Genomic DNA, 14,341 nt, shown 5'->3' with positions numbered 1-14,341 from the left:
TATAGGGGTGGACAGTGAGAGCCTTTTTCCTCAGATGGTGATGGCTCGCACAAGGGGACATAACTTTAAATTGAGTGGTGATAGATATAGGACAGAGGTCAGAGGTAGTTTCTTTACTCTGAGAGTAGTAAGTGCATGGAACACCCTGCCTGCAACAGTCTTAGACTCGCCAACTTTAAGGTCATTTAAATGGTTATTGGTTAAACATATGGATGCTAATGGAATAGTTTAGTTTAGATGGGCTTCAGATTGATTTCACAGGTTGGCCCAACATAGAGGGCTGAAAGGCCTGTACTGCACTGTCATGTTCTATGCTTTAACATCTACAGAGCACAAAATAAGGAGTGTGATGGAATACTTTCCATCTGCCTGGGTGAATGCAACTTGAACAACATTCAAGAAGGTTGACACAATTCAGGACAAAATCCATTTGATTGGCACCACATCCATAAACATTCAATCCTTCCACCACCAATGCTAAGCAGCAGCATGCACCATCTTCAAGGTGCAGTGCAGAAATTCACCAAGGCTTCTTAGGCAGCATCGTCCAAATCCAAGACCACTACAGTTAAGAAGGATAAGGGCAGAAGGTACACCACCACCACCTGTAAGCTCCCCTCCAACCCTGTAAACTCCTCACCAAACAGTGACATTCAGATTTGGAAACATATTGCCATTCCTTCAATATCACTGAATCACATTCTTGGAACTCCCTCTCTCATGGCATTGTGAGTGTACCTACACCAAATGGATTGCAAAAGTGTACAAAGTGTACTCACAACTACCTTCTTAAGGGCAGCTAAGGATGAGCCATAAATTCTGGCCGAGTCAACAATGTCTGTATCTAGTGAGTTTTTAAAAAAAAAGCCTTTTAGATAGGGTTTTTAAAAATCTGATTTTGTTATTTTGACTGCTGAAATTTCTTGTCGGATTTAGAAAGGATGTGTCAATAGTATCCTCTGAATGAAAGTTTTAACTAATCACCACAAATCTGCAACAATTACTTTACTACCTTTCTGAAATATCTTTGTGTGTCCCTTCTGGAACCTGATTGCCTGAAGAGTGTCTGGAAGACTTCATGATTGTTCTTTGTTTTTTGAGCAAGCTGCATTTGGCAAGACCCAAGAGACTGCTTGTGACTGTTTATATGTACCAAAACATCAGAGCAACAGCCATCTGAACATTCCACACTGCCTTTTTTTCTTCAAGAACTAACCATTACCCAAAAGTGTTTTCTTCCCCAATGAATCACTGCAGAGAGAAATCCATTTTCCCCCTTCTGTGTGGGTAACAATTTTTGCACCTTTAATTAAGCTTTGTTTTATAATAAATCAATAATTTTGTGTCGATTAAAGAAAGCTGCTTGGAGGATTTTTTTTTTCAATGTGTAATATAGGAAAAGAATATGATTGGGATTTTGGGAACTGGGTTAAAAAAAAGTTGAATTTATGTTGAAAACAAAAAAGGTCAGACAGCATCCATACAGAGAAAGCAAGCTGACATTTCGAATCTAAATGATTCTTCGTCAGAGCTGATGTGAAGTGTTGAGGGGGTAGCATTTATACAATAGTGGGGGAGAAAATATGATAGTTCAGAGTAAGTCATGGAAATGTGAGAATGGCAGAACAATATTATGTCCAACTGCCAGACTGAAAAGAACAAATAGTTGGTTCTACTGTGGTGGGAGAGGGGGGAGGGCATGGACATGGTGACAGGTTGCCTAATAGAGACCTCTTTCGTTTTTTTCAAGTTAGGGATTTTATTCAAAAAAAGACCACACTTTTGACTGATCCCTACAAATCTGACATAGAAAGAGGGGTACTAAGGGCTAAGAGTACACTCTCTGTCAGTACTTTATATCACCAATTGGGGGTTGCCACCTCAGATGAGTCTGATCGACTCTGCAAGATGTGGGAAAGAGAGCTGGGTGTTGAAGTTTCATCAGAGGCATGGGAGGATATTTGGGAGAATGCAAGGAAGATATCAATTTGCAATAGGACCCATGCTTTACAGTTGAAGATTTTCCACAGGGTCCACTTAGCCCCAGACCGTTTGTCAAAGTTTAAACCAGGGGTATCTTCAGCATGTCTCAAGTGCAAGGTCTGCACGGGCACTCTTACCTATTGTGTTTGGTCTTGTAACAGGCTTCAAACATATTGGAGCGCTGTGGTGGGTGCAATGGAGAGGATTTTAGGTGTAGGGGTGGAGAAGTACCCTATTTCGCTCCTTTTGGGCCTACCTGCAGACTCGCATAAGGACTCGCATAAGGAAAAACTGCAGACTCGCATAAGGAAAAACTTTTCAATATTCTTACATTCTGTGCAAGGAAGAATATCTTGCTGGGTTGGATATCAGAAAAACCCCAGGCCTATTGGGTTGGCGGAAGATTGTTATGGAGCATATTCCCCTGGATTTTCTCACAAATATGGTACACCACAAAACTGAGAATTTTTACAAGACATGGCAACCCTTTTTGAAATACCTGGACACAGATTTATCTGCCACACTAACAAGGGCTTTTATGTAGCCGTAACGATTGTGTTTCATGAATCCAATATCCAGGGAGGAGGAACTGTGAATGGATGAGTGTTTTGTTTGGCTGGGCTGAGTTATTACTATTTATTTGTTTGTTGTTAGGTATTTATTTAGTTAGTTAAATAGCTAGTTTAGGTTTTTTTTAAATTTTATACTTTTCTATATATATTTGTACATTCGTATAGGAGGGTGGGCTGGGGAATTTTTTTTTATTCTTTGGGTTTAGTTTTGTACTATTTTTGTACTGTTTTGAATTGCATTGTTTTGTATTTGTTGTAATTATTTAAAAATCTATTTTTTCTTAAAAAATATATTATAAAACAAAAAATTTGGTGGGAGGGAAGAAGTTATTTGTCTAATGAAATGCACCATTATACACTATAAATTGAGGTAGTAGTGTCACTGGATTAATTATTGCTCGGTCAGATATTTTGCACTGGAAGTTATAAATACTGCTGAAAATCCAGTCCTATTCCCTCCGATCCAACAATTCAATTTAAAGCTCTTTTCAGTACTCATAATTTCGTAGAAGCATGAAAAAGGTACTTGTACAAATAGTTAGAAAACAATAAAGATTGTTTAGAACTTTTAGAAACTGATTCAATCTTTAAAGTGTATTTCCAATTAACAAAACAGTCAAGCAAATGACAGCAATTTGTGTAGAATACGAACTTTTCAAAATCTGTTGAGGAAAGATGAATTTGTTATAGTGTGATCTAATGCAGCACATTAAAATCCTGTAACTGAGATTATAGTTACAAATTTCCTTAGTATAGTTATTCCTGCCAGAAGGCCAACATCCACTTTTCACTGTACCTAGTTAAAACTGACAATATTAAATAAATCTAAATTTCTATCTTTTACTCTGAACCAGATGTCTGGTATCAGTGTCAAATTCATTGAACTTCATGTAGATTGTTTCATACACACAAAAAAATGATGTGACCTTTAAATTGAGCATTATAGGCACTTCTTCCAGAAATTCAATAGTTGAGTTCCTGTTCGACCCTGCATCATACAAAAATGACACAACACAAACAACACTTAAAGTGCTGACGATCTAATCGCATTATTGCCAACACACACTTTAAAAGTTCATACTTAGAAACAGCATTCCTTATTCACCCAATCGCGTTACAGCCAATTCGTGTTAACGAAAGATATGTTATTGCAGAACTGCCTGTGTATTGTTCATAATAGTGTGTCTTGTTGGGATAACCAGACTGAGGATATATACTTGCATGTTTCTTCAAAAACAAACTTTGATTTTACACCTCTTGTAATTATCGTTTCAGAGTGGTTGATCTGGGAGTGATGACTCCATGTGATAAGATACTGCGAGCAGCTATTGAGAATAAAGCAGGTACAAATAACTTTCTTTGACCCCGTTAAATAAGCTTGGTGGCTAAACTCTTTCATTTACATCCATGTAGGTTTTTATTTTCCATGCTGTGTTTTTTCCTTCTTGCATTTTGTGTGCATCATTGCAGTGGGTAAGAAACTGTATGCATTGAAGCTGATTTTGTTTTCCAAGGAAATCACATATAAATTTAAGTTTAGTCTTTATCCCTGACTCACTTCTGGTTCTCTAAAAATCAGTAAACTTGTCACTAAGCAATGATGAAAGAAAAGATTCGAGTTCTGGTGCTTTTGAAAGCAAATTACTTTCCCTCCACCATTTCACTCTGTGCACCCAGATCACAATCTACCTCAAAACCTCACCAGTGCTAGAATCCTCTTAATCAGCTGCTGGGAAATACATTTTAAACTTCAGAAATGCTTTTCTCTAATTAGCTTTCTGTTCCTTGTCTCTTCCTGATGGATTTGCACAATTCTATACCTAAGATTTCAAGTTCAAATTCAAAGGTTTAGGCCCCAGTGGAAATCATATCTGAGCAAGTGTTGATTTAGTTGAAATATCAGTATTGTGACTTTGTAACAGTTTTTTAAATTTTATGACAGATATTATTGGACTATCTGGTCTGATAACACCATCTTTGGATGAGATGATGTATGTTGCCAAGGAAATGGAACGATTGAATATGAAAATACCTTTACTGATTGGTGGAGCAACAACCTCAAAGTAAGTACTAGATAGAATAGAATGTTATCCAAATGCTAATGATTCTATGAGAGAAGATATTCATTGTCATCTCAGTCTTAAATGGGAGACTGCTAGATACCCCATAGTTCATGCTAGGAATCAATAGACAATAGGTGCAGGAGTAGACCATTCTGCCCTTCGAGCCTGCACCACCATTTAATATGATCATGGCTGATCATCCTCAATCAGTATCCTGTTCCTGCCTTATCTCCATCGCCCTTGATTCCACTATCCTTAAGAGCTCTATCCAACGGTTTCTTAAATGAATCCAGAGACTGGATCTCCACTGCCCTCTGGGGCAGAGCATTCCACACAGCCATCACTCTCTGGGTGAAGAAGTTTCTCCTCATCTCTGTCCTAAATGGTCTACCCCGTATTTTTAAGCTGTGTCCTCTGGTTCGGCACTCACCCCTCAGCAGAAACATGTTTCCTGCCTCCAGAGTGTCCAATCCTTTAATAATCTTATGTCTCAATCAGATCCCCTCTCAGTCTTCTAAACTCAAGGGTATACAAGCCCAGTCGCTCCAGTCTTTCAGTGTAAGGTAATCCCGCCGTTCCAGGAATTGACCTCGTGAACCTACGCTGCACTCCCTCAATAGCCAGAATGTCTTTCCTTGAAGTTGGAGACCAGAACTGCACACAGTGCTCCAGGTGTGGTCTCACTAGGGCCCTGTATAGCTGCAGAAGAACCTCTTTGCTTCTATACTCAATCCCTCTTGTTATGAAGGCTAGCATGCTATTAGCCTTCTTCACTACCTGCTGTACCTGCATGCTTACCTTCGTTGACTGGTATACAAGAACACCCAGATCTCTCTGTACTGCCCCTTTACCTAAATTGATTCCATTTAGGTAGTAATCTGCCTTCCTATTCTTGCCACCAAAGTGGATAACCATACATTTATCCACATTAAACTGCATCTGCCATGCATCTGACCACTCACCTAACTTCGAGGAGAAAGTGAGGACTGCAGATGCTGGAGATCAGAGCTGAAAATGTGTTGCTGGAAAAGCACATCAGGTCATGCAGCATCCAAGGAGCAGGAGAATCAACGTTTCGGGCATTCCTGAAGAAGGGCTCATGCCCGAAACGTCGATTCTCCTGCTCCTTGGATGCTGCCTGACCTGCTGTGCTTTTCCAGCAACACATTTTCAGCACTCACCTAACTTGTCCAGGTCACCCTGTAATGTCCTAACATCCTCATCACATTTTACCCTGCCACCCAGCTTAGTATCATCAGCAAATTTGCTAATGTTATTGCTAATACCATCTTCTATATCATTAACATATTGTAAAAAGCTGTGGTCCCAGTACTGATCCCTGCGGAACCCCACTGGTCACTGCCTGCAATTCCGAAATGGAGCCATTTATCACTACTTTGTTTCCTATCAGCCAACCAACTTTCAATCCAAGTTAGTACTTTGCCCCCAATACCATGCGCCCTAATTTTGCTCACTAACCTCCTATGTGGGACTTTATCAAAAGCTTTCTGAAAGTCCAGCTACACTACATCTACTGGATCTCCCTCGTCCATCTTCAGAGTTACATCCTCAAAAATTGAGGTTTACACTCAGCCTTGTAAACCTTCTCTGAGCCTCTTGTTTTGCATGTCCCTCCCTTTGCAAAGAAACCAAAACTGTACATAGTACTCCAAATGTGACTTTGCTAATGACCTGTAGAATTGTAGCAAGACTTGTATACTTTCATACTCCACCTCTCTTGTCCTGATAAAATGCAACTGTTAATTAAGTAACAGTTGCTGTGGTTCTGTTCGCCGAGCTGGAAGTTTTTGTTGCAAATGTTTCGTCCCCTGTCTAGGTGACATCCTCAGTGCTTGGGAGCCTCCTGTGAAGCGCTTCTGTGGTGTTTCCTCCGGCATTTATAGTGGCCTGTCCCTGCCGCTTCCGGTTGTCAGTTCCAGCTGTCCGCTGTAGTGGCCGGTATATTGGGTCCAGGTCGATGTGTTTGTTGATGGAGTTCATCCACAAACTCCATCAATAAACACATCAACCTGGACCTGGACCCAATATACCGGCCACTACAGCGGACAGCTGAAACTGACAACCGGAAGCGGCAGGGACAGGCCACTATAAATGCCAGAGGAAACACCACAGAAGCACTTCACAGGAGGCTTCCAAGCACTGAGGATGTCACCTAGACAGGGGACGAAACGTTTGCAACAAAAACTTCCAGCTCGGCGAACAGAACCACAGCAACGAGCACCCGAGCTACAAATCTTCTCCCAAACTTTTATTAAGTAACAGTGGCTAGATGTTTGTTTAATAGCTATTCATCCCTTTTTTTTTATTATTGTTCAGCCAATTTTCTCCCCCTATCCATCTTTGCTGAAATGTTACAGTTACATCCTTGCTAGAGCACAGCTGTTTGATGCGAAATTCCCTCAGTACCTCGACTAACTGACCATTTATCATTTGCAAGCCAAGAAGAGTAATTTTTAGCAGATCACATTATTAAACTGTGGTGGACTCCTGATGCTTCTAAAAACAGTGCCTGTATTGTAAGAAGCATCAATTGCTAACTTTCCATGGCCTTTTATTCATGAACACCTCTGTTCAGTTGTATTGTTTCCATTACTACTGCTTCAGAGCATATTGTCATATCTTTTGCACTGAAGTCAAAATACTATCAAATAATAATATGCCCTCCATCTCTAATACAAGTTGAAGAACAGAAAACAGATGTTTGGTTAATTCTCTTAATTTAATAAATTAATTATATGACCATTCTTTAGATACAGTTCCCATGACACTAATGATGATTGTAACTTGTGCAAAAGATCCACCAGTAAACACACAATGTTTACTACAGACACTAGCCTCAGCAAGACTTGGCTGAAGACCCCATCGTGTAAGCATGTCATATCTTTTCAAGGTTAGTTACATACTGAAAGGACATGAATAGAGTTGAATAGAATCCCTACAGTGTGGAAACAGCCCATTTGGCCTAAGTTCACTCTGATCCTCTGAAGAGTGACCCATCCAGACCGATTTCCCTACCCTATTACTCTACATAATGCACCTAATAATGCACCTAATCTACACATCCCTAAACACTTGTGGACAATTTACAATGGCCAATTCATCTACCCTGCACATCTTTGGACTGTGGGAGGAAACTGCAGCATGCGGAGGAAATCCACGCAGACACTGAGAGAACATGCAAACTCCACACAGACGGTCACTCAAGGTTGGAATCGAACCTGGGTCCCTGGCGCTGTGAGGTAGCAGTGCTAACCACTGAGTCAATGTGCTTACATGATGAAGTTAAAGCATAACATAGCTATGTCGAGAGTGTGGTGCTGGAAAAGCACAGCAGGTCAGGCAGCATCCGAGGAACAGGAGAATCAAAGTTTCAGGCATAATCCCTTCATATGCCTAGTTAAATGTTGTAATCTGCTAGGATATTGTGCATGCCACATAAAGTGATAATCATTATCTAGTCCTATGGAAAGTTGTTACACAATGGCATCCACTCTGATGAAGAGTCATTTAGACTCAAAACATTAGTTTGCTGTCTCTCCATGAATGCTGTCTGACCCGCTGTGATCTCCAGCATTTTTTGTTTTTAGTACAGATTCAGGCATCAGCAGTAATTTGTTCCGGCACCTGTTTCTTCACTGAATTCACTAATCATGGCTCTTACCATCCATAATCTGTGCTATTAATACCCAAACATCCTCAGCTGCTGTTTCAATGACCTTCCCTCCACCATAAGATCAGAGTGTGTTCGCTAATGATTACAATGTACAGCACCATTTGTGACTCCTCCAAATGCAGCAAGACCTGAACAATATCCAGGCTTGGATATTGTTCAGGTCTTGTAAAGCAGCATCTGCACCACACAAGTTCCAGGCAAATACCTTCTCCACAAGAGGTAATCTAACCATTGTCCCTTGACATTCAGCAGTGTTAATATCACTGAATCCCCTGCTATCAACATCCTGGGGTTACCAATGAACAGAAGCTGAACCAGACTGCCTCCACTCTGCAGGCACCCTGCCTCTATTCTCGATGAAGGGCTTTTGCTCGAAATGTCAATTTTTCCTGCTCCTCGGATGCTACCTGACCTGCTGTGCTTTTCCAGCACCACTCAAATCTAGACTCTGGTTTTCAGCATCTGCAGTCCTTGTTTTTCCCCTCTGACTCCCAAAGCACTCAGTGATTAGATTAGATTAGATTACTTAGTGTGGAAACAGGCCCTTCGGCCCAACAAGTCCACCCCGCCCCGCTGAAGCACAACCCACCCCTAACCCTACCCCTACCTTTACCCCTTACCTAACACTACGGGCAATTTAGCATAGCCAATTCACCTGACCTGCACATCTTTGGACTGTGGGAGGAAACCGGAGCACCCGGAGGAAACCCACGCAGACACGGGGAGAACGTGCAAACTCCACACAGTCAGTCGCCTGAGGCAGGAATTGAACCCGGGTCTCTGGCACTGTGAGGCAGCAGTGCTAACCACTGTGCCACCGTGCCGCCCATAAAGCCTATCTATATTTACAAGAATAGCCCCAACTTGACACCAGCCAGGGCAAAACAGTCCACTTGATTGGCACCATGTCTGCAAATATCCACCCCACAACTGCCATTCAGTAGCATTAGTGTGTACAGTCTACAAGATGCACCATAAATTCATAAAAGCTCCTTTGTCAGCACCTTGCAATGCCATGGCCATTTCCATCTAGAAGGACAAGGACAATAGATACATGGGAACTCCACCATCTGAAAATTCCCCTCCAAGCTGCTAAACGTCCTGACTTGGAAATTTATCACAATTCCTTCAGGGTCACAGGGGCAAAATCCTGGAATTTCCTCTCTGTTGGCATTGTTGGTTTACCTACAGCATGTGGACTGCAGCATTTGAAGAAGGCAGCTCACCACTAGGTGAGCGTCTCAAGGGCAACTAGGGGCAAACAGCCAATCCAGGAATGAAAGATAGTTACTGTACTCCCTTAAAATCTCTGGCTTGATGTCCACTATATTCATTTCCTTTCATGTAATGTTAGTGAGATTTAGTTTGTTTTGATCTACTCCTCCTGTATAGAATCTTACTAAGATTATTTGACCTAACACATTTTTGATGGCTACCACTATAGCTAATAATTGAAAACTTTGTGCAGTGTAGTTGCCTTTTTAGTTGATGTGTCTCAGCTACTCTGCCCAGAACAGTTAAACCAGTTAAACTAACTTGCATCTATTTGGTTCTGAGTTGCCTTTCATCATTCCAGAACACACACCGCTGTGAAAATTGCACCAAAGTATAATGCACCTGCTATTCATGTCCTAGATGCTTCGAAGAGTGTTGTTGTGGTAAGTGTTCTCATGAGATTGCTCTCACATTTACTTTATCGTTTGAGAATTGTTATTTTGAAGTTATTTGTTTTGGTTTATTTTATGTAACTTCCCATTTTATATTTAAAGGACTTAGCAAATATTCTTCACCTTGTGCTTCTTAAAAGGTTTTTAGGTAGGTAAGTCCCCAGGCCCTGATGGGATCTATCCTAGAATATTGAGGGAGGCCAGAGAACAAGTTACTGGAACATTGACAGACATCTTTGTGTTCTGTTTAGCCACAGGTAACGCTCCAGAGGACTGGAGAATAGCCAAAGTTATCCTATTACTTAAGAAGGGGAACAGGGATAATCCTGGAAATTACAGGCATGTGAGTCTCACATCGGTGGTAGGGAAATTATTGGAAAAGATTCTCCGGGACAAGATCTACACACATTTAGAAACAAATGGACTTATTAGCAATAGAATGGTTTAATGCAGGGGAGATCACGCCTCACTAACTTGATCACGTTTTTGAGGAGGTGATGAAGATGATTGAGGGAAAAGCAGTTGATGTTGTCTGCGTGGACTTCATAAAGCCTTTGACAAGGTCCCTCATGGCAGATTGATACAAAAGGTGAAGTCACATGGTATTGGGGTTAGCTAGCAAGATGGATGTAGAACTGGCTTAGTCATTGGAGACAGAAAGTAGCAGTGGAAGGATGCTTTTTGGAATGGACGGTTGTGACTACTGGTGTTCTACAGGGATCCTTGCTGGAATCTCTGCTGTTCATGATCTATATAAATGATTTGGAGGAAAACTTAGCTCGTTTAATCAGTAAGTTTGCTGACGATATAAAGATTGGTGAAGTTGCGGATTGTGAAGAAGAGTGTCAGGGGATAGAACAGGATATAGATCAGTTGAAGGCATGGGCAGAAAAATGGCAGATGGAGTTTAATCCAGACAAATGTGAGGTAATGCATTTTGGAAATATAGGTGGAAATTATACAATGAATGACGGAACCATTAGGAGTTTTGATATGCAAAGGAATCTGGGTGTACAGGTCCACATTTGGAATATTGCATAAAGTTCTGGACAGCACACTACCAGAAGGATGTACATGCTTTGGAGAGGGTACAAAAAAGGTTTATCAGGATGTTACCTAGTTTGTGGGGATTTTAGCGATGAAGAAAGGTTGGATAGACTGGGTTTGTTTTCACTGGAAGGCAGGAGGTTGAGGGGTGTCCTGATGGATGTTTATAAGATTTTGAATGGCATGGATAGAGTGGAAAGTATGAGGCCTAGGGTGGAGTGGTCAATTACTAGGGGATACAGGTTAAAAATACGAGGGGTTGGGGGAGGGGGAAGAATGTAAAAAAAAAAAAAAAATGTGCGAAGCAAGCTTTTCACACAAAGGGTGGTGAGTGCCTGGAACGCGTTGCCACAGGAGACGGTGGAAGCAGACACAATAGCAGCTTTCAGGAAGTGCCTAGATGAATACATGAATAGGAAGGGAATAGAAAGATACGGATTCTGTAAGTGAAGACAATTTTAGGATGGAAGGGCAAAATGTGTCTGTGCTGGCTTGGAGGACCGAAGTGTCTATTTTTGGTCTGTATTGTTCTTTGTTCTTAACCACCTGTGCAACTAAAAATCAAAAACATTTACAAACATTTAAATCAAGATCATTTCTATTATGTGTGACTGATGGCTTAATATACAATTCCAGTAGTAGTCAAGTTGATGTAAACTAACCGAGGCAATTCAAAACAGCGTTGGCAGATCTGCTGCTCAAGTATCGCACGCTCCAGCCATTGCTGCTTTGAATTGGCACTCAGAGTACCACACAGCTGTTTCAGTTATTAAGCTTCTTGAGTATACAAATCTTTCAATGGTCCCTGTGATTTTTCTAGTTGTCTTGAGAAATGAGTTTGGGCTTCAAGAACAGCTGGAGAAGTTCCCACTATGATAACTTTAAACTCGCTTGACACAAACATGCTGCTTTAATCCCCTGTTTCTAAACATACTATTCCCAAGTATTATTCCCATTGCTGTTTCTGATTCTTGTTTCTAAAAACTCACCATTACACAAACAATGTCTTTTTCAATTCCCTACATCAATGCTTGGAATAATAGGATCCATAAATATCTAACAGCTTCAGTGAATCATTCTTAATGTGAGACATATCTAATAACTTGTAATGCTTTGAAAGTGTTTACTTGTATATTATTAATAATCATTTGGTAATACAAAACTTGCATATTTCTTAGAAAAGACCATTTTACAATGTCTTTTTCAGCTACAATCTCGTCTGTGACTACACTTGGAGTTATTTTTATGCTTCTTTGAATGTTTTTTTTGGCTCATACATATCCCCTTGTTTTATAAATTGTAGTGCTCTCAACTTTTGGATGATTACCTTAAGGATGACTACTTTGAGGAAGTAACTGAAGAATATGAAGAGATTCGACAGGATTATTATGATTCTTTAATGGTCAGTTTATACACTAGTTATACATCAAATACTGAGACATAATGGTTCCATGTCCCTCTGAGGAAAGGGAGAAAATGATGTTTTCTTTGAATGAGAATAGGTCTGGGTTGAGGTGTTAAGAGATGTGAGGATAGATCATTTGGAATTTAGTTCAGAAAAATAAATCAATATTCATGCTTAACCTTGTTTTGTGATATTAAGTGGCTGCGTTTCAGTCAATATTAAGGAAATCAGTTTCATGAAAGAATGAGCTAACGGATCAATTATCCTATTCTGCTTCAATCTCAAAATTTTAAGTTTGCAATAAGTGTTGGCAATTATATGCAATTATGCTGATGAGGAAATTTGATGTGTTTGAGTGTCACAGGTAATTTGTCTGTTCATTGATCAGAATTTTATTGTTTGCAGGAAAGAAATTATTTAACATTAGAGCAAGCCAGAAATAGAGGGCTCCATATAGACTGGCTTTCTCATCCTAAGCCAGGTCAGTAATAACATAACTTATCTACTTAACGTTCTTATTGTCACAGATGAATTTGAATAATCATTTCAGAAACTATTTTGAAATGTATTTTTAATGTAGAATTTGATTTATTTGTTTTCACTACATTGAAATATTTGGAACTCATAGGGAAACATCAAGACATTTTTTTTTAAGCATTGTACCAGGAGGAATCAGAGATATCTTCTAGACCACTTTGGTCCTCATTTTATAATTTTGTAAATTTTTTTAGACTTGTTTTCCATTTTTCTTCACTGCAGGAAGTAGCTGTGACCAGCACATCCCCTCTGGAGAATGTTGCTGCTGCTGCTGCTTGCTTGCCAGCCATCTACTAGGAGGACTGATTTCACGTTTTGCCACATCCATCTGTCTAAATACGGCCGAAGGAACATAGGGTGGAATTTCTCCAAGCCTCTGCTTGACATGAGCATTGGCGAGCCAGTTGGAAAGATAAGGCTGGACTTGCAGAAATGAGATTTTCCACATCATAAAGAAAAAGTCTGATCTTCCAACTAAGTGTTGAATGGTCAGATAAGAATCTTTCTAGTGACAACAAGATATCTATTGAGTTCATTTAAATGCATTAGCATACCACACTTACCTAACCTCACTTCATTAATATGCAGTTTCTCATTTTCCCACTGGCCAAGGGAGATAACATTCTGTCAGGAGCCTCCAGTTCAATAGTTCACATGCAACATCTGATGTTTGTCCAGGGGCTTGGACACAATCAGTCAGTCATTTCAGACAGTCAGGGTCAGGGTTTGTTTATCACTACAGTTCAGGATATGGGCCATTCCTGCAGGACCCGTGAAACCAGTCTGGAGAATTATATGTCAGTGGAGGAACTACATAGATATCAGTCAGGGGTCTATTCATTCATTGGTCAAGAATGACCTCTACATCCTCAACATAACATCCCAACTCCAGTATTCAAAGGTCTAAGCAATGAAGGCAAGCTTATCTATATGTAATGCAGACTTCAAAGAATTATGTACCTGAACCTCGAGGTCTCTCTGTAACACTGCCCAAGGCCTTAATCCTGTCAAAATAATTTGGATAATCAGGTTAATATTGAGAATCAATGTTTCTGAGAGAAAACTTATAACAAAGCTATTAATTTACACCACCTGAGGAGATGAACAGCCAGTGTACCAGACTTTTGAAATGTTTTGGTATTTAGAATAAATATTGGAATTTTTGTTGGTGCAGTGGTGTTTCTTAGTTCTCTGATAGAGAAGTTGCATTATCATCAACACAGTATGTGAAAGACACCGTGTAGAAGCTCAGAGATATCTTCTTAAGACACAGGAGAAATTGGTGCAAGAATTTCATGAGTGTTGTTCTGGGACATTTTCAGACAATGCAGAATTTTTTTAGGGTCTTGAATGACATTAAGTAATGAGAGAAG

The 14,341-nt window shown here is 40.2% G+C and overlaps 1 protein-coding gene across 6 annotated transcripts in view; it reads left to right on the top strand.

Annotated features, from left to right (window-relative positions):
- The window catches only part of mtr (5-methyltetrahydrofolate-homocysteine methyltransferase), a 78,633-nt gene that overhangs the window by 52,697 nt on the left and 11,595 nt on the right, over positions 1-14,341 (top strand). For all 6 annotated transcript variants that reach the window (XM_087991227.1, XM_043695559.2, XM_087991228.1 and 3 more), the window contains 5 exons: positions 3,831-3,898; positions 4,498-4,618; positions 9,889-9,970; positions 12,330-12,428; positions 12,837-12,912. In XM_087991227.1, the coding sequence (XP_087847353.1) occupies positions 3,831-3,898; positions 4,498-4,618; positions 9,889-9,970; positions 12,330-12,428; positions 12,837-12,912 (446 nt within the window). The remainder of the gene's footprint in view (positions 1-3,830; positions 3,899-4,497; positions 4,619-9,888; positions 9,971-12,329; positions 12,429-12,836; positions 12,913-14,341) is intronic.

This window comes from Chiloscyllium plagiosum, unplaced genomic scaffold, assembly GCF_037043375.1.
Source record: "Chiloscyllium plagiosum isolate Xiang-an unplaced genomic scaffold, Cpla_swu_hap1 HiC_scaffold_10, whole genome shotgun sequence".
Classification (NCBI taxonomy): Eukaryota; Metazoa; Chordata; class Chondrichthyes; order Orectolobiformes; family Hemiscylliidae; genus Chiloscyllium; species Chiloscyllium plagiosum.
The sequence above is the reverse complement of the archived record's forward strand: the minus strand, read 5'-3'. Positions and strand labels throughout refer to the sequence as shown.